The sequence below is a fragment of the Mirounga leonina genome, unplaced genomic scaffold (genome assembly GCF_011800145.1).
Source record: "Mirounga leonina isolate KUSES-001 unplaced genomic scaffold, KU_Mleo_1.0 Mir_126, whole genome shotgun sequence".
Lineage (NCBI taxonomy): Eukaryota > Metazoa > Chordata > Mammalia > Carnivora > Phocidae > Mirounga > Mirounga leonina.
Window position 1 is genome coordinate 27,802,778 of NW_023270314.1, and position 22,319 is coordinate 27,825,096.

The window sequence follows — 22,319 nt, forward strand, 5'->3', positions numbered from 1 at the left end:
GCCTGACTCTGTCTCCTCTTTCCGGGGTTTCGGGGAGGACTAGGGTGCCGTTTAGCCTGACCCGAACCATGGGGACGGAAAGGAGGCCACATGGAGCTGCCGTCTGCTTGGGGGAGGGCAAACCGGGCTGGATGGGCTCCGACCACACGAAGGGAGGCTGGCCTGCCACGGGACAGTAGTGCTCTCTGCTGGCCACGCGTGCCCCTGCCCAGCCCCCGGCGTGCCCCAGCAGGATACGGAGAAGGTACCAGAGCCACCGGCCATGTTATAAATATTATTTAAAAAACAAAAACAAAACAAAGCAAAACACACATACACTGGGTCCTGGGGCTGAAGGAAGGAGTGGTGGAGCCCGAGGGCCCAGGCAGGCTGGAGCAGGCACTGGTTCTAGAGGGGAACGACCCCGCCTGTCCCCAACCTGTCATTCTCCCTAGAGGCCCCTTCTCACATTTTCTCTACTGGCACCTCCCGCTCCACGTGGCATCCTGGTCTCCGGTCTGGGGCTGAGGGCAAGGACTGCACTAGTTGCCTGGGGAGTGGAGGACCCTCGAACACCACGAGCAACCTGGGGAGGTGCCAGCCGCGGGGTGCTGGGGGCGGGGCTACTTGAGGAAAAGTGGACACGGACCCAACTGAGAAAGGAGTCTAGTGCAGATGGTGAGGGTGACCTAGGATCCACAGCCTCACACAGACCCGAGGCAGAGCGGCTCGTCGGGTCACTGGTGGTCATCCAGCTGCTGCAGGAGCGTCCGCCGCCGTCTTTCCAGCTCACCCTCGCTCAGCTCACTTTCCGACGTGTCCCAGCCCGTCTGGTGGAGCGGAGGCACAGCTCAGCCCCAGCTTCCCCCGAGGGCCACGGAGGCCTGCGGAGGGTGCCGACTGCGCTGGGGTCAGGTGCCTGCCTCTCACCTTCTCCTTCTTGATTCCAAAACCTGGGGAGCGGTTCGGGAGTTCTGCCCGCCGGAGCTCCCTGTCCTTGTCCTGTTCTGGTTCTTTCTCATCACTCTCCTTGCCGGCTTTCTCCTCAGGATCTGTCTCGCTCTCAGGACTGTTCTGTAAGAGCCCAGAGCCCGCCTGTGAGGGACAGCCCAGGAGGCGGCTGAAGGGCTCTCTCAACATAGCAGGGCCCTGGGTAGAAGCCCCCTCTCTACGCACCGACTTGTGTCTTCTCTTCTTAGTTTTCTTTTTTGGTTTCTTGGCTTTCCGAAGGCCGTGATCTGGAGATAGAAAATGCCCAGTTAAGTCCCATGGGAGGAGGGCGGGCTCATTCCTTTCTCTGCCACAGTCCTCGTTCTTTAGACAGGGAGCTAGCTGAGGAAGTCTCTGTCAGCGCAGTTTTCCTTCCTTCTCCCAGTTCCTGCCACGGCCGGGCAGAAAGTTCTTCCCACTGTGATGGGTGCAGACCTCCCGAGCAGCTCCACCCTCAGGGCGCTGCCTCCTCTCGTCGGGAGTCAACTGCTCCAACTCCCAACCACTCACCTGATCCAAGGAGAAGGCGAGAAGATGGGGAGCCCCGTCCTCCAAGGGCAGCACCCCCACTTTCAACCGAATCAAGGGAGGAAGAGGGCTCAGAGCCTGACTCTGAGGGGTTCCGCCTTCTCCGCTTGGGGGGTCGGAGAGGCGGCGGGGGCAGCTCCTCTTCTTCCGACTCAGAGCCCTGGGCAGATCAGCAGATACATGTCAGCGCACAGGTTCTCTGGGCTCCAGAAGCCCTCAAGTCTGGGAACTGGGGACAGAGAGCAGGATCCAGGGCCAAAGGGCTTTTCAAATCTCGCTCCAAGGGGAGGCGATGCAGGGAAAAAAACAAGAAAAATGGTTCCTATTTCCCCAAGACAATCCAGCCCCCTGCCCCGGCCCCCCACAGCCCTTCTGCCCACCAACTCACTGAGGGCGAGTGGGAACGCTTTCGGTGGTGCTTCTTGCCCTTTCTGCCGTGTTTTCGGCCTTTGGTGTGGAGGTGCTGGCATTCAGTCTGGCAGAGGCAGAGGGAGGGGTGAGGAAGGCACCAGGGCTAGCCACAGGAAGCACCCTGCGCCCGAAAATCCGGTTTTGCCTCCTCTCAAGCCAGGGCCTCAGGCCACTCCCGGCCACCGTCAGACCTCAGGGCAAGGACAGCCCCAGGGGTAGGAGGCCACTGGGGTCTCTGCTGAGCCGGACTGGGCGTTCATGAGCGCGGGACAGATGCAGAGGATCGGAAGCTCTGCCTCACCTCCAGTACCTGCAGGAACTCCCGGAAGAGCCGGATCCGCTCCGACTCCAGGGTGATCTGCTCAAAGGCTGAGTCGCACACAAAGCGCTCACGGACCTTGAACGGGAGAGCACTGCTGATCAGACCAGCCCCGGCAAGGCGTGGACACCGCCAGGAGCGCAGGGCTGGGGCAGAGGAAGGAAGGGAGCCGAAGCTGCCCGCGAGCTGTGCTCTGACCGGGGTGGGCCCCCAGTGCCGGAGAAGCACCGCTGCCCTCAGGCCCGAGGGGGTGGTGTTTGGTGCCAGGCTGCAGCCCTGACCTCTTCCCAGGCAGTGCCCAGCTCCAGGGCAGGCACGGCCTGCCTCAGCATGCTTCGGAAGGCAGCTTCCCTGCGCCGCATCCTTCGCGCCTCCTCCTTCTCCCGCTCTCGCTCCCGCGCCTCTGCCTTCTCCAGCAGCTGAGGACAGAAAGGGGGCGGAGCAGGGTCACCCAGGAGGGTGGGTGCCCAGGCCCCACTCGGGCATACTGCAGGACATGGGAAGCTGGGGTCTGGGCTCCTGCCGCCACCCCCTAAACGGGGGCGGGGGGGGCGGGTGCAGTCACACTGGGGCAGTGAGAAGGAACGGAACAGGACACGGGGATGAGCTCGAGAATGGAGCCCTGGCTACAGCCCCGCCCCGCCCAGCCCCTCACACTATTGAAGGTCAGCTTGATGTTGCCTGCGTCCAGCGCAGCCGCCCTCTTGTCAAAGCTTATGACGTGGGCGAAGTCCTCAAAGGCTGTGTTCACCTCCACGCAGAAGCCCCGGTCCTGTGGGCACAGCGGCGCATGAAGCAGGGGCCACCACGGGCCCGAAGCCTGAAGCCGGCCTCCAGGGCAGGCAGAGGGTCGGACCACAGGATGCTCTAGAAGTCCCCCAGCCCCCAGAAGAGACCCACAGGACTCAGGTGCACTTCTGAAACCTACCATCTGACGACTAAGCCTCCCACACCTGCCCTTGGTCTTGATGTCGCAGAGAGCGGAGGGGGGCACTGGGTCTGGGTCCCATGGGGAGGGGGAGCAGGGTGTGTGTGTGCGTATGCCGGATCTGCTGATGGATGCCTGAGTTTCTCACAACTAATTCTTTGTTCCTGGCTTAAGGCTGGGCCCCACTTGGGCCCTCCTGCTGCTCAGTAACTTCCTTGCATTCTGTCAACATCTGCTGGTCCCATCCTTTGGCTTACTTCTTGGGTGCTTACTAGGCTGCCAGGTACTGTGCTGAGTGCTGCACACACCTTAATCTCTTTCAATCCTCAGTATCAAAATTTAAGCATAGGTCCTGGCCTCCTAATTGTATGTGGAAGGAGAAACCAAGGTCTAGAGAAGCTAGAGCACTTGCCCACGGTCTCACAGCTAAGATGCGGTTGACTGAGACCGCTACCCCAGGTCCCTCTAACACCAAAGCCCACGGTGTGAAGTGCTAGAGCCCACACAGATCACTCAGTCCTCAGGGGAATTCGAGGCCATCACGTGTGTAACTGCAGAACACTATTAAAAATACGCCCCCACCCCCGAAGCTTCTCATCGAGAAGCCAGGCTCCAAGCTGCTCATCTACGCCTCCCAACACCTCAGTAAAGCAGAGGCTTAGGAGAGTTCTCTCACTGGGGCCAAGTGGATCTGGCGAGAAGTGGCGCTGCTGGAGTTTGAGTCCGTGGGGACACAGGCCCAGTCCCCTTCTCCTCCCTCCACACAGCACGAACTTGCTGCGGCCTTCCGCCCATGGCAGAGCGTGTTTTTTGTTGTTTTTTTTTAAAGTTCTTATTGTAATTCCAGTTAGTTAACATACAGCGTTGTATTCGTTTTCACGTGGGCAATATGGAGAATGTGCTCTTTTTGTCTATTCCAAGACACTTCCTCAACCCACGCCCCAGGCCTTCTCAAACATCCCAATCTCTCTCAGCGAAGTGAAAGCTTCAATGCCACCTCTCCACTGGTTGCTTCCATCAAGCTCAGACCTCACCTCACCGGGAACATCCTGTCCACCCTGCTCTCACCTTCCTCAAGCTAATAACCTGTGCTGTTTTCCCTCTGGTTCAAAATCTTCAAATGCAGCACAGAGGAAAACGAATCAACATTTAGTGAGCCTACTACAAGCCAGGCACTTTGCAAATATCAGCCCTTCCCACAACCATGCACATAAATTATGCCTATTCTACAGAAGAGGAAACTGAGGCTCAGCCTTTATATGCCTTGCAGAGGTCTCAACCACTATACAGCCAGCTGTTACCTGACTCCAAGGTCTGAGCTGTACCTACTCGACGCTCTTTACAGACACTATTTTCCGAAAAGTGCTCATGTCCTCAGAAACAACTCCAAGGGCCCCTGCTCAGTCCTCACTTGACGGGTCCTTGTATTTGTGCTGCTCCTGTCAACAACTGCCCTCCTGTCTCTCTGAGCTCTTTTAGTGCCTCTCTGGCCTGTGCTTGTCCCCGAGAACAGCGCTTGGGCTTTTCAATCTACACTGTCCCTAGCAACCTCAGCCCCTACACCTCACTCCTGATTTTCAGACCCCTAAGAGACTGGATGTTTCACAGAGACTTCAAATTCAGCAGACCCCAAGAGAATTCATTCCCTGTGAGCCACCCCTCTCCCCACACCCATGGATCTCCCAGGCCCAGATCTTCTGGCTTCCAGCTCTTCCAAGTCCAAAGCTGTTTGCGTTATCCTATGGGGTGAGAGGTGCCCTCACAGTCTGCCAGGCTAGTGGATGGCCACAGGGACTCCTGGGCTCATCAGGCTTCTGTAGGCAGGAGCCCAAAAGGGGGAAGAGGTGAGGGAGCTGTCTAAAGAGGTCTCTCCACATTTCGCAGGAGATGTGGAGAGACAGGACACAGCGAGGACGGGACTCCTACAGGCCTGTCAGCAGGACCAGCCACACACTGTGGCTAAAATGTAAGCATCCAATAAAATGTAGCTCTCCTAGATTTAGATATTTATACTTTACAAGAATACCCTATTTAAAATGTGGTTTTTGCTTTATTCCTCCCTGCCCCAGGTTACTTTTGAGACTGATTCCCCAAATGGAATTCCTATTTTCTCCAGCCCTGTTCCTACCGAATCAATAATGATACCACCGCCCCACCTCTGCCAATTTCAACTCACTCCTTCCTTGCCCTCCATTTCACATGCAAAAAATCTGTCCACTCAACTTCTGAGTGACTCCATCCTCCTGGTTTTAAACTTCTCTTTTTTGAACAGCAGAAACATTTTTTTTTCTCACAAAAATCTTATTTCGAACCTCAAAAGAAAAACTGCTGTACTTAAAAACGGAGGAAGAAGCATAAACTTCCCCCCTTTCTTGTCCCAAGGCACCCCTGAGGAAACCCAGGGGTGGGGGTGGGGGTCTCAGAAAAACAGAGCTGGAGCCCAACTCTCCCTCATCTGCTATCCCTGCTGCCTCTGTTGAGCTCGTTTCCCACCTAGACTACCTCCCGACTGGCCTCCCTTTTCACCTCCCGTACCTCTAACCCGTACTCCAGAGTCCTGCACTGCTCCGACTTTCCTACCAAAGGGCCCTACAGCAGGGGGGAGCCTGAGCGTGAGTCAGAAGAGGATGGCTCAAGCTCCAGATCTGTTGGAATCACTTGCCACTGTGACTTTTCATTGTCCCGAGGCTTCAAATACTGTCTTCCCAGCACATATCCCTAAGGACACAAGCACTCAGTCTAGGAAGTGCTACTCTATACTCTTACCCCGTGGCTCTTCCAAGACATCCTCTGACCACATCATTCCCTGGCTCCCCATTACTTACAAGATAAAAACCCAAATTTCTTATTTTAGCATTCAAGGCATTTTACACCCAGGGCTCTCCTTCCCAACTGGAGCTTCGGGTTCCAGAGAAACAGGAAGCCACAGGACAATAGGGCATATCTTACCTAATGGTAAGGACTTTTAAAACATTACTTTTATATTAAACAGAGAAGTAATACGGTATGAAGTTAACAACACCTGAATCTGTAAAGCAAAACACAGGACTTCAAAGAAACGCTGTGTGCGCAGTGGGACATTCCTAATTTATTCTCAGACCCTTCTCGCCCTAGGTCCCAAGTCACTGCCCTTGGTGATTAGGTGTACATTGGTGGAAAATCCCCCATTTTTCAGATGAGGAAACTGAGGCTCAGAAAGGTTAAACAGTCTGCTGGAGGTCACACAACTAGTAAGTGGTAAGCTGGACTTGTGGCCCAAGCAGTCCGCCTCCACAGTGCTGCTCCTAACTGCTGGACGTACCACCTCCCCAGTGCCTTTGCATGTCCTTCACTTCCACCAAGAAATATGCTTCCTCTTTGTTTCCTCCTTCTGAAACACAGGGCTCTCTTAGGGCAGCGATCCCTTTTCCACCTTTGATGGACACAGTCTCTCCAGTGTAAGACAAGCAAGGTGCGTGCGCAGCATGGCTGCCACGCCAGAGGGGTGGCGGCAGCAGGAGGTTAAGGATGGCATGCCCCTTCTAAAAAGCAGTGGCCTCTCAGTCTGAGGCCACTGAACGCCTTGCAAAACCAGCCCAGTGCTGCTAGATAATCTGTATTTTTAAGAGAAGTTTTTCTGTGTAATCTCCCAATTTTAAAATGTTAGCAGCCAAGGTGAAATGTTTCTAAAACACTGTACAGGCCAGAAGGAACAGATCTGTGAGCTGCCGGCTTCTGATGAGCTGGGCCCCTTGCTCCTCAAGCCTGCCAGGCCCTTCCCACTCCCTTGCCTCCGATCCTCTGACACCCTCTGCCCAGGACCGCCAGCCTCATCCACCTACTCGTTCTTAAAGGCGTAGCGCAAATATCAATTCTGTCGATTCTCGTCTCTAACAGCACTTGCCCCTCTGTAGAATAGGTGTCGTGTTTATCTTCCTACTAGGCCATGAGCTCCTTATGGACAGAAACTGCATCTTTCTTATTTCTGTGTCCCCAGCGCACAGTCAGGGATCACAGTAGATGTCTGCTGAACGGAGCTAGGCTGCTCCTGCAATACAGGACTTATCAGGGAGTCCTGTCCAGAGAGGTGCCCTGCACCCATCCACAACCCTGGGCCTCCCTCACCTTAAGGATGTCCTTAATGATCTTCTTCTCATCATGGAATCGTGCCTTCAACTCCTCCACATAGAACTTGAACAAGTCCAGAGGGGTGGAGCCTGCGGGGGGAGGGAGGGAGGGGGGCCTGGCGGGCGGCAGCTTCCCGAGGCCTGGGGGAGGGGTCGAGGACAGGACGAGGGAGTGGGGGGTGCAGAGAGGCTGGCAGGGCAGGAAGCCAGGCCAGAAAAGGGGGAGCCTGGCTGCCTTACCCGGCTGGCCCAGCATGTTGGCAAAGCGGACATCAGTGCTGACTGCTGGGTACAGCTCCATCCAGGTGGACATAGAGTGCAGCTGCCCTGTCTCGTGCAGCTCGTCCAGGAAGGTCTGAGCAGGGAGAGGCCAGTTATAGGGAGAGTGAGCCAGAGAGAGAGGCAGAGCCAGAGACTGGGGAGGAAGAGAGGGGATGGGAGGGAGAGGCCAGGACAATCCAGACTGAGGAAATGCAGGCAAAGGAGGCAGAGATGAGGAGCTACAGATGGGGAGGCAGAGAGCAGTGAAGACGGAGAGAATGTAAACACAGAGAGGGACACACTCAAACATGACGGGCAGCCGGGCTGGAAGGCAGGAAAACAGAAACTTGTCTGCAGCATGTCCTGCCCGTGGTTTGCTCTCAGCTTCCCGAAGTGTTAGAGCTGGGGAGCCCCCACCACTACCACCACCGCTGCCGCCTCCAAGCTGTGGGACAAGCTAGCGCTGCCCATCTGGCTGCCCACCAAAGGGAAATGAACCAGGCCGAGCTGCAGGCGGCGCCTTTACGGTGCTCTCTGCTGGCAGTTTCTGCGTGGTGCATACATCTAGTCTCCCTAGAGGAGCACGGCCCCAGGTCGAGGGCACCCAGCAGGAGCAGAGAGAGCGGCCTTGCGGAGGGGGCACACAGGACCGGGCAGAGACGCAACAGCAGGCCTAGCCCAGGAGGCAGGGCATGGGCAGTTACGGGCCGTGCCAGAGCTGAGCGCCTATCCAGTGGGCAGCACACATACCTGGAAGGCCTCCCGGTTCTTGCGTTGCTGACGCCGCTCCCGCAGGCGGGCCCGCTCCCGCTCCTCCTCCTCCTCCCTCTCCAAAGCTCGGATATGCTCCTCGAAGCAGATCAGTGCATCTTCCTTGTCCATGTCTAAGCACGGGGAGGCGGCTCAGCGGGCACCGCACCCGTGGGACACCCTCACCGACCCCGGCAACCTCCCCCCGCCCCCATGTTCAAGGGTGCTGCCTTAGTAGGCGCCGGGCCACCCAGGGTGGTGGGGCAAGAGGAGCAGGGACCTCTGTTGGAGAGGAGACTGGAACGGTGGTTCTGGAGGAGGGTTCATTAACGTATGAGAGCAAAATCAGCACGTATTCAGCTCTTGGGAATTCACTTACTGGAAGGAATCACATGAAACCAACCATCTCGGGATCTGAGGTCTTAGGTTTTATGGACCTGGGAATCAATCAGGCTTTGATGCCAGCTCAGAAGGTCTCTTTCTGGTATTGCCAGTGAGTGCAGGCCAACAACAGCTCATCGTAACAACATGTGACCAGTTAAGGGCCACAGCATCACGACAGCTTAAGACCATATTCACAGGAGTTGGACAAACCATCCTCTCCCGGTCTTCTGACGCCTATCCTAGAGCTCTTCCTCCAAGGACAGACAATGTCCAGGTCGACAGCGGACCCCAGAGGGAGGGAGGGGGTGTCCCAGCATTCCAGCATCTCCAGACTCTGGAGAGATGCAGGGACGGGGCGAATGCTGAGGACCCCTGGACATCCAGGAGGGCAGGAAGTGCGGGAGACCACTGGGAGGCAGGCTCTGGGGTCCCAGGTCAGTGAGGAAAAGGGGAAGGGACAGGCAGGAGCGGAGACCCAAGCTTACTCTGCAGCTGGTGGTCCTGAGCAAAGCTGGGGTTATCCATGAGGTACTGCTGAGCCTGGGACCATGTAGTTTGGAAGTTGACACTACTCATCCCATCCAGGATGCTCTTCAGGGCCTGGATGTTGCGGCGCCGGAGCTGCTTGGCCTGTTCCTGGGGAGCCACAGTGTCAGGGTCAGGGTGAGGTAGGGCAGGTCGGAGCTACTCAAGTGGGCCTGGGCAGAGGAGCATTTGAGCAAAGGAGCTAGGGAACCCTAGGAGGGCCAGACTCAAAACTTCCACATCCCCGGAAAGGGGAAGGAGCACAGGTTACAGATCAACCCCTCACAGATGCCCTCCTGCCCTCCCACACCCATGTTGTAGGTCCCAAGCAGAAGTGGGGGGATGTGCAAGTGCCACACCAGCTTCCGAGGAAGGAGCTGAGACCCTGGGGCAGTGGAGAAATGAATGGCCGGGGTCCACAAGGACGCAAAGACACGAAAAGCCTCAAGTAAGACAGGCTGACGGATCCAGCCAGTGACTGTTACCTTCTCCTTCTTGGCCAGGAAGAAGAGGACATCATCATAAACCTCTTTTCGATCCCTCTCAGGGACCACAGCCCACACCTCCAGCTCCCCAAAGGTCTGTTCTGCCCGCCTGTGGAGCATATGGGCCGTGGGTAGGCAGGCAGGGGACAGAGACCCTGGGCCCGTGTGTTCTCAGGGTTCCCAGAGTCCACCCCAGCCCGGCCCCCTGACCGGTAGCGGGTGGTAGAGGTCATGCGTTCGTGCTGCTCCAGGAAATGCTGCAAGGTCTGCTTGGCCTCCTTGGCCCTTAGCCGGGCCTCTTCCTTCTCCTCCTTCTCCCGCTGCGCCTTGTAGGCATTGAATGCCTGCTTTTTCTCACTCAGTTTGGGCAAGGCACTGGGGTGGAGAGGGTGGGAGTGGGGTGGGGATAGAGGAGTCACCCTGCACAGCCCACCAAGCAGGGTCACAGCACACAGAACTGAGTGAGGGGTCCATGCATGGGCACAGCAGGCTGCAGGGAGGCAAGAGGGGTCTCTGGGATGAGGGGAGGGACGGGAGGCAGTGAGGGGAAGACGGGGCTCCGAGACACTAACAGCCCTTTTGCTCTGAGGCTCTCAAAGTGCATTCAGGCCTCCACCCTATCCAGCCCCCTCACCCCAATTAACTCAATTCGAATCAATTCAATTCAACAAACATTTATTGAATGTCTCATGTCAGATACCTTTCCCCTCCTCCTCCTGGAGGCCCTCCAGCTTCTCTTTCCCTTGCCCTTCTACCATTCTCCTGACTCGAGCCCTGTTGGGGCCTGAGTGTTGAGCTGGGGCTTCTCAGGGAGGCCCTGGCCCAGCTGCTCACAAACACAGTCTGGAGGGCCTGGCTCCCTCTGCCCAGGCCTACCTGTAACGGGGGTCGGTGACCACCATCTTCATGGCCTGTTCCCACGAGGCATTGGAGGGGACAGCCTAGAATGGAGCAGGCAGGGGTCATGGGGCCTGCCCTCCTCCAGCCCCCTCCGGGCCTACCCTGGGCACCCCACCCCTGCACCTTGTCCCTCAGCAGCTCCTTGAAGGCCTGCTTTGCCTTCTCCCGGTTGCTCCAACTGAGGCCAGACCTCTCTGGTTCTGGCTTTGATTCCTCTTCCTCCTGCTGTGGTGGCTGACGCTGTGCAGCAGCGCTGGGGGGCAAAGGGGACTCAGCCACAGCATCTCCCAGGCCCCACAGCCTTCAGTGCCCTATGTGGCCGGGACTACGCCACCCTCTCCTCGCCCCCCAAAGCAGCCCTTCTCTGCCCTGCAGAGGCCATGCCCAGATCTCCACACCCTTCCCAAGAGGCCTAGCAGACGTCAAGGGTTGAACTAGGCTGCGAGCTTGGAGCCAGCCTCGGGAATGCCTCAGGGGGGCAGCCCTCACCTGCTGGGGCCCTCCTCCGGCTGCTGCAGAAAGCCCTGCTCCACAGGCTGGGCAGCCTCGGACGTATCACAATCTTCACTCCCACCTGGCTCAGGCTCTAGAAGGCCCAGGGGCATGGGGGTGGGGCCAGGCGGCCCGGGCGGGGGCTCAGGCTGGGGCTGAGGTGGCTGCGGCTGCAGTATCTGGGGCTGGGGCTGCTTCCTGCAGGCGGGCCAGGAGGGCGGGGTCCGGGCGGGGTCCAGGCGTGCGGCAGAGAGAGGGCCAGTCAGGGGCCTGCGAAGGACTGGGGCCCAAGCGGGCCACTCCGCAACGAGACTGAGAGCTGGCTCTTCCACAGAGCAGGGACCACAGAGAGAGGGTCCACTCCCACCCGTCTGGCGGCCCCAAGTACAGGGGGGTAGGTGCGCAAGTCACTCACCCTGCAGCCTCTTGTTTGACTAGAGCTGCAAGGGGAAAACATGACATGGTCACAGGGTGGCAAGGGCCACCCCCCAGCACCACAGCCCAGGCTCACCCCCTCCTCACCCTCCAGGTCATCCAGGTCCTTGGGCCGGGTCCAGCGAGACTCCTTACTCTGGTTGTTATAGTAGTAAGGTTTGCCCGTGTCTGACTTGTACTCTTTCCAGGGACACTGGGACAGCAGCAACTACAAGAGGACAGGTCAGAGGACATCAGGGGGCTGGGCATGCCCTCTCGCTACAGTCGGGGGAGCTAAGGGGATCCAGCGAGTAGGGAGTTTTTAGCTACCACCTGGCCTGGCTCAACATGGGGGAAGGCAGACTCCCTGAGATCCCAGGGAGGCTGGTGGAATGGTCAGGGATCTTGGGATCAGAGGAACCGTGTGTATGGTTAAAGACTCGGGAGGCCAAGGACTTGGGAGGGTCAGGGAAGCTGAAAGGAAGGGCCAGAAAGCCCTGCTCAGGACCTCTGCCTTGGACTTGAGCACGCTGGGCTTCTCCCACACGGATTGCTTGTCGTCAGCATTGTAGTAGTAGATGCGCCCATCAGGGGCCACATGCTCACTCCACAGGGCCCTCTGGGGGGAAGGGGAGCAGAGGATGGTGGTCAAGGCCCCATCCCCAAAGCTTCTCCTCCTTACCCCAAAGATTTAACCATCAGCCCCCCAACTTTCAGCTTTTCTACCCAGAGACCCCTGAGCTGGAAGAACTCACCGGAGGGCCTGTCCCAGCCACAGCAGCTAGAAAAGAAGCCAAGAGAAATATTAAGTCCTTGCCCCAACACCCATTTTATCCCACCTATTCCTCCCCTGCTCCATCCCCAATAAATATCCCCTGGTCCCATCAACATCCCAGGCTCCCTGGCATCCCAACAGGCATGATCCAGGGTGGGCTCTAGTCCACGGTCCCCTCTCCCCTATACCCCCCCAACCTCCGAGCCTGGGGGGAGCAGACCCCCAGAAGACTCACAGCTGGCTGTGTCCGCACCCGGAGCCGTCTGCCGAAGAAAGAGGAGGGGGAAGGGTTGGGGCCAAGCCCAGTGGCCCCCAGGACCCAGGCCATGGGGGATGAAGAAGCAGGCCAGGCCAGGATCCATGTGTCCTGCTCCCAGGGACCTCTGCTCCCTAACAGGCATCCCCCACCCTCTGGGGCCGTGGCTGTAGGATCCTAGGGGGAACCGCATAGCAGCTCTGTTCTTTGTTTTCCTCAAGTGAGAGTATTTTGTTGAGTCAACCTCCGAGGCCCCTCTTCCAGAGTGGATGCCAACTGCTACGTCCTACCCAGACTCTACTACACTGAGCAATGGCACAAGAAGGTACGGTGAGATCCCCAGGTGCTGCTGCTTCCGCCAGCAACAAAGAAGATGTGAGGAGGGCCTGTATTCAAGTGTCCACAGTGCGAGCTCTGTGAGGGGAAGCATGTCAGCCACGAGTGTGTTCCTTACGGGAGCTGGGCACAGCAAGGAGTAACGAGAGAGTAACATGCCTTTGGGGGGAGTGAGAAACGAAAAGAGCAGAGTACGTGGCCGGAGAGGAGGACGTGAGTGTGGGGAGTGCGGCCAGGCCCGGGACGGATGGATGAGAAGAGGGAAAGAGCGGAGGCCGGATCCCTGTGCTCCGAGTCGGACCCACAGGGCTGCAGGGCACGGCTGCTTCCTGCCGGCCCCCAGTGCTTACCGCGGCGGTGACAGGCACTGCTGGCATTAACATCCCTGGCAGCATGGGCGGTACCATTCCCGGTATCTAGGGACACAAAGGAGACAAGACACAACTACGGAGGTGAGGGCAGGCACAGGCAAGGCAGGCTCCTGAGAGCTCCTGGCCGGGGCCGTGGCCTTCACACTGGTCCCCCCTCAGACAATCCCCAGGTCCTGGGCTCTCAGCCCAGCCAGCCAGTTTTCTCCTGTCATTCGGCAGACAAAGCCACGCGGGCCGAGCCAAAGCTCCCTCCCTTCTCTCTCTACTGCCTGAGCTCCAGACGCCCACTCTCACCTCCACCCCCAGCCAGGCTCCCAGGGTTTCCTGAGGCGCTGGTGCAGGAGACAGGGTTACCTGCGTGAGTGGTGGTGGCGCCCCCATTGGTGGCAGCATTGGGGGCATGATGCCAGGTGGCATCGGGGGGATGGCCGGTGGTCTCTGACTCATGGGGGGTAGTCCCATCGGAGGAAAGGGCGGGGGGATTCCTGGAGGGGGCATCTGGAAGTGAGGAAAGGAAGGGACACTGAGCAGAGAAGACCCCGCCTTGGACCTGTCGGGGAATATCCACTTGTCTCCCACCCTTCTCGACCCTCCACCCCGGCTCTGAGGCAATTCCAAGGCTTTAGTTTGAGAAGCACGAAGCGTGAAACTGCCTGCTCCTCACCACCGAAAGACTGAAAACTGGGGGGGGGGGGGGAAGGGGGGGTGTCTTCTGGGTCTAACAGGCAAGCACACAGTTTCTTCAGAGGTAGGGAAGGGAGAGGGAAAAGTCTAACTGCCACCAGACTGTGGCTGGAAGGCTCCATCTCTTCAGCAACTCTCCCCAAAGAGGCCTCTCCGAGACAGGGCCAGAAGGCAGGATTCCAGGTTCCCAAATGCCCCAGTCCCCTGCCTCCCATCCCTTGTTCTCCAGCTCGATGACCACCAGCTGCTACTTCAGCCTGACTTCTGTGGCATATTGAAAGAACAGAGAAGGAGTAGTGAAAGAGAAAGGCAGCCCCACCATGCCCTCACACTAACAGGGTCTTTTCCCTTCCACTTCTCCTACCCCAGCCCCAGTGTGTCCCAAGGACAAAAAGACAAAGGGGAGCTGTCAACTTTAGGGACTGGGAGCTTAACAGCAGCTCCTCCCACCCCAATGCCCAAGCAACACCACCCCTTTTCCAGAGGAGGCAGGACACAAAACCGTGCTGGCGATGCAGCGGTGCTAGGGACCAGGGAGATGGGGGTGCAGGCTGGAAAAGCCAAGCCCAGGGAAAGACATAAAACTTACGAAGGGTGGTGGCATCATGGGGGGCCCCGGTGGGAAGGGGGCAGGCGCTGCTGGGGGCCGGGGACCAGAATCGGGAACCGACTGTTGAGGGAGAGAAAAGTCATAGGACCCAGGATGGGCAAAGAGATGGGCTTTTGCAGAAGGGAAGCAGAGCGGTGAGGATGAAAAAGGAGCACAAAGTTCAGAGGGAGGGTCTCCTGGCCCGGTTTCCTGCCCATGCCCAGCTCCGAGCCCTGGCTAGGTCTGCTCTCTTCCACCAGCCAAGAACCAGCGGGCCAGGCCCCTTCCAGGTCATCTTTATCGCACCAGAGCCACAGAAAAGAGGGAGGCGGCTGTCCTACAGGCCCAGTCTGGCTCTTCCCGAGGCTTTTCATCCATTCTCCCATTTGTGGGCAAGGCCGTGCCTCCCTCAAGCCTTAAACAGGGGTCTCTCATTCCCAAAGTAGCCAGGGAGGAAGTGACCTCTTTTCCCATCCCCTTACCTGAATTCACCATTAGATTCAACCCCAAAGCCCTCTAAACCCAGTCACCATGCCTTCTTAAGCGCTAGTCTCCCTCTCTCTTCAGTGTGGGCCCCCCCAAAACTGGTCTTATCCTTACTCCCTCGCTCACTCTTTGACACCTCCCACTCCCAATCACCCCCTCCTCTACAGCTCTACTCCCCTGCCCCTAAGGATCCCGAACTCCCCTCCCTGTGGCTGAGACTTTGAACAACCTAGATCTCCCTGTCCTACACCTACTAGCTGCCACATCCCATCCCGCAGTTGTTGGCTTAAATACCACTTGCCCCCAAGAGCCTTCCTGACTGTTGAATTTATTCTCTATCTGATGCCCTTCTTAGCTTCCTGCTGTATACAGTTTTGTAATTATTACGTTTCCCCTTACTAACGTGTAATAACATTCCATGAGGACAGGGATGTGTCAGACTTGTTGAAAGCTGGACTCCTGGTAACTGCCACAGTGTCTGGCACATAATGGGTACTCAATAAATATTGAACGAATGCAAGAAGGGACAAATGAAGGATCAAACACTCCCAATTCTAAAAAGTCATCCTATAGATATGGCCAAAATGATGTGTATACAACATTTCCATTCCAGCATTATTTGTAAAAACAGAAGATTAGAATCAGCCTAAGTACCCATCACTAAGTAACTATGAAATTATACACAAACATAAAATGGAATACTATGCAGTCATAAAAAAAAAGAATGAAGAAGTTCATTGTCTTGATAGGAGCAATCTCTAAGATACATTAACAAGCGGAAAAAAATGCAAAGTGCAGCAAAGTGGGATCATTTGTAAGAAAACTGGAGAGAAAAGACGACATACAAGAAAGAAATCAGTAGAAGGAGGACTGAGATGGGAAGGGAAGCGTCTCACAGTATGTATGCCCTTTTCTAACTTTTGAATATGCATCCATGTGACCATATTACCCATTCAAAATTTAAAAAAAGCTTTTCAAGTGAACTGAGGCTTGGAGATGCAGCTAAAAGGCCCTGCCCTTCCTCCTTTTGCTTGAGGGTTAGAGGGTGTCAGGGAGGAGTTCTAGGGAAAGGTGGTAGCTGGCTGAAGAGGGGCCACCTCACTGCTACCCAGCCTCCTTACTTCCCCAATGACCCCTATGCTGAGAGGGCTCGGCATTTAAAGATGCTTTCTAATCTCCACCTCTCGTAGTTATCTGTCCTTCCTCTTTTCCCACCCATCTGTCCTAAGGAGAGAAGGGTATAAGCCACACTATTCTACCTTGAATCAGCTTTCTCAGTGTTCAACTACTCCGGCCCTGTATTCAGATCTGCTCCTGCCCGAGACTGTCCTTAGCATGGGAAGTCAGAAATTAATCAATGTGGGAGGAAATCCAATTCTCTGTGCCACACTTTTCCACCTCAAGCTGCCTTAGGATCCTCTCTGACCTCCCAGATGTTACATAACCATCTTTGGGTCCTCCCAGGCTCCAGAATTGCCCCTCTGAGATTGGCACCACCGTCCATACAGTTGTCTAAGATAGAAACTGGTGAGTCGTTCTCCACACCTTCCTCTGTCGATACGTCACTGAGTCCTGCTAATTGTACCTCGTACTCATTTCTTGAATCCGTCCACTTCTCTCCATTTCCTCCTCCGCCCCACCACCCCTCGTTTTTTTTCTTTTTTTTTTAAAGATTTTATTTATTTATTTGAGAGAGAATGAGACAGAGAGCATGAGAGGGGGGAGGGTCAGAGGGAGAAGCAGACTCCCCGCTGAGCAGGGAGCCCGAGCCCGATGCGGGACTTGATCCCGGGACTCCAGGATCATGACCTGAGCCGAAGGCAGTCGCTTAACCAACTGAGCCACCCAGGCGCCCCACCACCCCTGTTTTCATCTGACCTTCTGTAGTAGTCTCCCCACATCCACAACAAGCTCATCAAAATGCACCTCAGATCATGTTATTCCCTGCTTAAAATTCTTCAATGGCTGGGGTGCCTGAGTGGCTCAGCGATTAAGTGTCTGCCTTCAGCTCAGGTCATGATCCCAGGGTCCTGGGATCGAACCCCACATCAGGCTCCCTGCTCTGCGGGAAGCCTGCTTCTCCCTCTCCCTCTGCCTGCCGCTCTGCCTATTTGTACTATCTCTCTGTCAAATAATTAAAATCTTAAAAAAAAAAAAAAAAATTCTTCGATGGCTCCGACTGTTCTTAGGGTAGAGACCAAAACTCCTCCCCAAGGCCTAGAAGGCTGTGGGAGGTTTGCTTCCCAACTGCCTTCCCAGCCTCATCCGTGCTGAGCTCCTGGGTCTGTGCCCCCTTCTCAGTTCTCCCGTATCAGGCCTGCATCTTTGCCTGGCACAACTTCCTGCCGACCCCACACACCTAGCCTACAGGTCTACACCTACCAGTCATCGCTTCCTCAGGAAAGGCTTCCTCCCAGGCCAGTGGTCTAGGCTTAGTCAGAGCCCTCTTTTACATGCTCATGTCCCACGCACCCTCCCCGTTAGCAATTACCCACTGGAAGTTTACACTTACTTACACAGTGCTGACTGTCCCATTATGTTATGTGGCCACTAATAAAAAACAAATGCCACCACTTAAATTATGATACTCCATCGATTTTAAGATGTCTTGACAAGAAATGTTTAAATGGAGTCTTAGGATCAATGAAGTATCTGCTGCCTCCACTAGATCTTTTTTTTTTTTTTTAAAGATTTTATTTATTTATTTGACACAGAGAGACACAGCGAGAGAAGGAACACAAGCAGGGGGAGTAGGAGAGGGAGAAGCAGGCTTCCCCATGGAGCAGGGAGCACGATGCAGGGCTTGATCCCAGGACCCTGGGATCATGACCTGAGCCAAAGGCAGAGCTTAACGACTGAGCCACCCAGGTGCCCCTGCCTCCACGAGATTTTAAATTTAAAGGGGCAGGGACTTTGCCTGTTTGGGCTCACCCTGATCTCTTATCCCTATTGTATTTTCCTCGCTGCCCCCCACTGGAACACAGGTGTTAGTATTTGTTGACTGAATGGTCTTGGCAGGTCCCACAAAACACAGCCACTGGTAAGGCCTACTAGTTATTCAAGGAACACAGAATGTCAGAGCTGGAGGGGACTCTGGCAACCACCCAAGGTAGTGTCCTTTCTCAGATGAGAAAACTAAGGGGAATTAGCAGTCCCAGGCTCCACAGCGGTCAGGAGAGAGCCAGGACTGGATCCAATCTGCCCTCTAGTCCTACCCCTTTCAGCACACTCCTTGCCACAGGAAGCAGGTCTGTTTTTTCACTCTAGCATATTCCTGGCTACCCATGTGGTTAAATCAGCAAGGATCCAAACCCGTCCCTGAGAACTAGTGGTGGCTCCCTATCACTCCCCCTACAGAATCTCACCTAACATTCAAAGCCTTTCAACATGACCCATCTACAGTTCTTGGCTCAGCTCGACTCAATGGCTTCCCTCCTCCTCCCTGCACAGCAATTGTTAGGATACACCATGTGTTCCTTTTACTCTACTTTGCCTCTCACTTTGCTCAAGATGATCCAATATTCACCCCCTTCAGATTACCTTTCTGATTATCCTCCACACATACACATACTCCTACCTCCTTGTGTCCCCTCAGGATAAGTGCTGCACTACTTGACACCAATGACACGCTACTCTGTGGATGTTTGCTGGGTGTTTCCCACAGGACTGCCTATCTCCCTACTTGGGAGATTTCTCCATACTGGAGGATTGTTTTCTCCTTTTAAACCCCCTCTTGAGTGTCTAGTCAGGGCCCTGCATACAAAGTGCTGTGATAGAATGCAGGCTCAACCTTATTCAAGTTTTGCATACTGGAATATCCTAAAACAGGCAAATGTGTGCATGTGTGCCCATGTGCCCAGGTACATTTGTATAAATTCTCTGGGTAAAGGCGGCCTGTAATGAGATGAACAGCTTGGCAGAGGCTGTCTGTATGGCTGGGGAAAGGGAATGGAATCAAATACTGGCACGGGAAAACCTGAATAAAAACTCACTGTATATGAGCATCTTTAACTTGGCATATGTGCCGCCGAAGCGAGCACTGACCATCTTTAACTTGGAATGGAGACCCCTGGCCAGAACCCAGATGCTGGACTGTTTTGGACAGTTCCCACAGAGGACAGAGCAACGGAATGAACATAAATTACCATGGAACTTCCACAGCCCTCCCTTCCCTGAGCTTCCCCTGTGCAATGTGTATACTTTTCTTCCTGAAACACCCCTGCCCCTATCTCACTTGCTGCAGTGCCTGGACCACTGTGGGTCTCATTGCACCTTGGGGCGAGACTGAACTCGTGTGACAGAGGGATATAGGAAAGGGGCTGAAAGAGCAGATCCTGTGTCTTCCCTGGAACAAAAACCATCTGTGGGCTGGAGAGAGACGAAGAGACAATTGATCATCTTATCATCATGTGCTCACCTGAGCCAGTGGAACAACAACCCCCCTCCCCAAAGGTGCAATCAATTCTTCTCAGCCTTTAATCTAAGCGGCATCTCAGAACTAAAGATTCAGAAGAAAGAATAAAAGGGGAAAAGAACAAGAATGGAGAGATGGAAGGAAGAGCATGGAAAGAGGGAATAGCTAACAACTAATATTTACTGAGTGCTTATTACAGGCCAAATATCATGCCAAACACTCATTTAATCCTTGTAACCATCTAAAAGGCTATTATTGTCCCCATTTTATAAAGAAACTGAGCTTCAGAGAGATTAAATAACTTGATCAAGGTTCCAAAGGATTAAACCGCAGAGGCAGGTTTGGAATCCACGCAGCCTGACCCCAAAGCCTGTGCTTTCAACTACTCCACAAAGCGGTCTCCCAGCAAGGATGATGGCGCCACAACTATTTCTTACAAATTGATTTTCCTGTTTCCTTTTCACCCCAATCCACACACAATCCTGAAATCCTCCAGGTGATCTCAAGGATGGTCTGGTCTGACTCACTCCCTAAAGGGATTTGTGTTGGAAAATGAAAGCTGGAAGGCACACCTCTCAGAGAGTACCTATCATCGAAAGGAAAAACACCATGGAGGCCAAGAGACCAGGGGATTACCCTGCAGTCAACCTTTACCTGCTGCCCTGCTTCAGCTGCCCCCAAACTGTGCTAGCCCCTCTGTTTTCAAGACCATCCTAGTCCCCACTCCTCTATACCAGCCTTAGCATATTCCTCCTTCTCCCCAAAGATATTGGCTGTCTTACTAGAAAATAGCTTCCATTGCTTCTCTCTGTCCTGCCAGATCCTCAGAATGAAGACCTCATTCTGGTCTTCATTTTCTTGGGTTAGGTGTCTACCTCCTCCGCCACTTCCAGAGTTCTTCCATCCCTCCAGTAGGATGCCAGAGGCGCTGGCTAGCCTGCTCCGGCCCTGCAGGCTTTGTGCCTACCATCCCCCACATCCCTAGGGATTTTCTGCAGCCCCAGCTAAAGGCCTCGCCTCCATCTTCAGCCTGCTTTCCCTTGCTTCCCCACATCCTAGAACCCATTCTCCTGAACTCTTTCCTCAAGAACCACCACCCCATTTTGAAGCTGGAAAAGATCTGGGGTATCACTCTCATGCATTTTCCGTGTGTTTTTTTTTTTTTAAACCGATGGGTAATCTGAGGCCCAAGGGAAGGTAGTGACTTGCCCAAGGTCACAAAGACTTGTTAACACAGTTTGTTCATGGCACAGCCAGGGTTGGGACCAAGGGTCCCCTGCTTTCTCATTTCTTGGGCTATCCAGGACTAGATGGGGGCCGCAGCCTCTCTTTCCTCAGGAGACAATGCCCCCTCCTCACCTCAGGAGACAATGCAGGGTAAACGAAGGAGGGGATCTCCAAGTGATCTTACGGGGTATCCAGGGCTTCCAAAGGAAACAAGCACTGGGTCTGAGGAGGGGCGTGTTGCACGCCAAATACCCCACAAGGGGAAACTGGCCCCCAGCTCTCCCCTTGTCCCTCGGTTTCCACATTCCCGCCCCCTCTCCTTTCCTGACCTTTCTCCACAAACCCACCCTTCTCCCCTTCCCTTCCCCCTCCTCACCCAGTCCCGCAACTCTCGCTCCCCTCAGCCCCCCACTGCCCCCACCCCCGCCATCCTCCATCATGGCCTCCCCGCCCCTTCTCCCCCAAATCCCCGCTCCCCTCCCCCTCCCGGGCTCCCTTCCCTAACCCCTCATGCCCCTCGCCCTCCCCCGGGGTCCCGGGTACCCCCGGCGGCCTCCCCGCCCCCCCGGCCCCGGCCCGGGCCGCCGGGGGCGCTGTGGGACCGCCCCGGGCCCCCCTCCACCCCCGCGCGGGGACGTTACCATGCCAGAGCCTCCGAGCAGCTGGGCCGGCTCGGCCCACCTGCCAGTAAAAGCCGCTCTGATTGGCCGGGCCGCAGCCGGGAAGGCGGGGCCAGTGGGGGGTCGCACCCCTTGGTGGCCGGGGCTCCGGTCGCGCCCGCGGACCAGCCGGGCCCAACACCGGCCCGGAGCGCCCGGGTCCGGCCCCGCCCCCGGCGCGGACAGCCAGGCCCCGCCCCCGCGCCGCCAGGTCCGAGGCCCGCCCCCGAGGGGCGGAGCACGCCTCCGAGCTCCTGACGGGCGGCGGGAGCCGCAGAAGCCGGGCTGCACGAAGCGGCTCGAGCGCGCGTCCCGGGCCTGCTGCGCGCGTCGGCGACTCTCCTGCCTTCCCGCCCTTCCCGCCGGCCGCCTCCAGACCCGGGCCCGCCGCTTCCCGGCCTTCGCGGCTCGGCTGGCGCGTCCGCCGCGCACGGGCGCTCGCTGCCAGGACCGGGGGCTGGACCGACGTGTTCATTCAGAATGTAGGGCTATCTTTGCACCTCACAAAGAGGTTTTTTTTATTTGTTGCATAGTTATTTTTTTAGCACTTTTAAATTCATTCATTAAACAAGTATTTGTTGAACATCTGTTATGTGCCTCGAACTGTTCCAGGCGCTGGGCAAACGGCAGTTGAAAAAAAAAAGCAGACAGATCCTCCGAAATCCCTGCCCTCGGAGGCGTACGTGCTTCTTAGGTGAGCCTGAAGTTACTTCTTTTAAGATTTGGCTTCCACCGAGCGGTGAAAGCGAGCCAGTCATTTATAGGCGTTAGAGATATGAGCTAAATACTATGTTGTGCAGATGAGGGAATTACAACCCCAAATTATTTAATGAATATGCAGAAGGTTCCAAGGCTAGTAACTGACAGGGCTCCTTATACGGGTGCAGAGTGCAGAAAGGGATCGAGCACCTTCTCCCCAAAGCCTGGGTAAAGATGCTTCCTTTTTTCTTTATTCATCAACCCTTAGTTGAGCCTGTGCTCTGTGCTCGGTGCTATGCTGGGTGCTGGAGATTCAGAACTCCGTGAGCCGGGTCCCTGCTTGCAAGGGGC

The 22,319-nt window shown here is 55.8% G+C and overlaps 1 protein-coding gene across 3 annotated transcripts; it reads right to left on the reverse strand.

Moving 5' to 3' along the window:
* Positions 1-154: 154 nt before the first annotated feature.
* Positions 155-21,323, reverse strand: PRPF40B (pre-mRNA processing factor 40 homolog B). 3 transcript variants are annotated; one of them, XM_035002726.1, is made up of 26 exons: positions 21,252-21,323; positions 14,484-14,564; positions 13,565-13,708; positions 13,190-13,255; positions 12,483-12,510; positions 12,228-12,253; positions 11,981-12,091; positions 11,581-11,701; positions 11,474-11,498; positions 11,056-11,256; positions 10,690-10,819; positions 10,543-10,607; positions 9,877-10,041; positions 9,667-9,775; positions 9,142-9,292; positions 8,273-8,406; positions 7,502-7,616; positions 7,260-7,351; positions 2,883-2,999; positions 2,509-2,646; positions 2,210-2,305; positions 1,886-1,972; positions 1,480-1,657; positions 1,156-1,217; positions 910-1,053; positions 155-809 (listed from the first exon to the last, which is right to left on the reverse strand). In XM_035002726.1, the coding sequence occupies exons 1-26, from the start codon at positions 21,252-21,254 to the stop codon at positions 717-719; spliced, it is 2,682 nt and encodes an 893-aa protein (XP_034858617.1). In that variant the 5' UTR covers positions 21,255-21,323; the 3' UTR covers positions 155-716. The 3 variants fall into 3 exon arrangements, with proteins under 3 accessions (XP_034858617.1, XP_034858618.1, XP_034858619.1); XM_035002727.1 differs by lacking the exon at positions 21,252-21,323 and adding an exon at positions 20,743-20,886; XM_035002728.1 differs by lacking the exon at positions 14,484-14,564 and having other exon boundaries at positions 21,252-21,306.
* Positions 21,324-22,319: the final 996 nt, after the last annotated feature.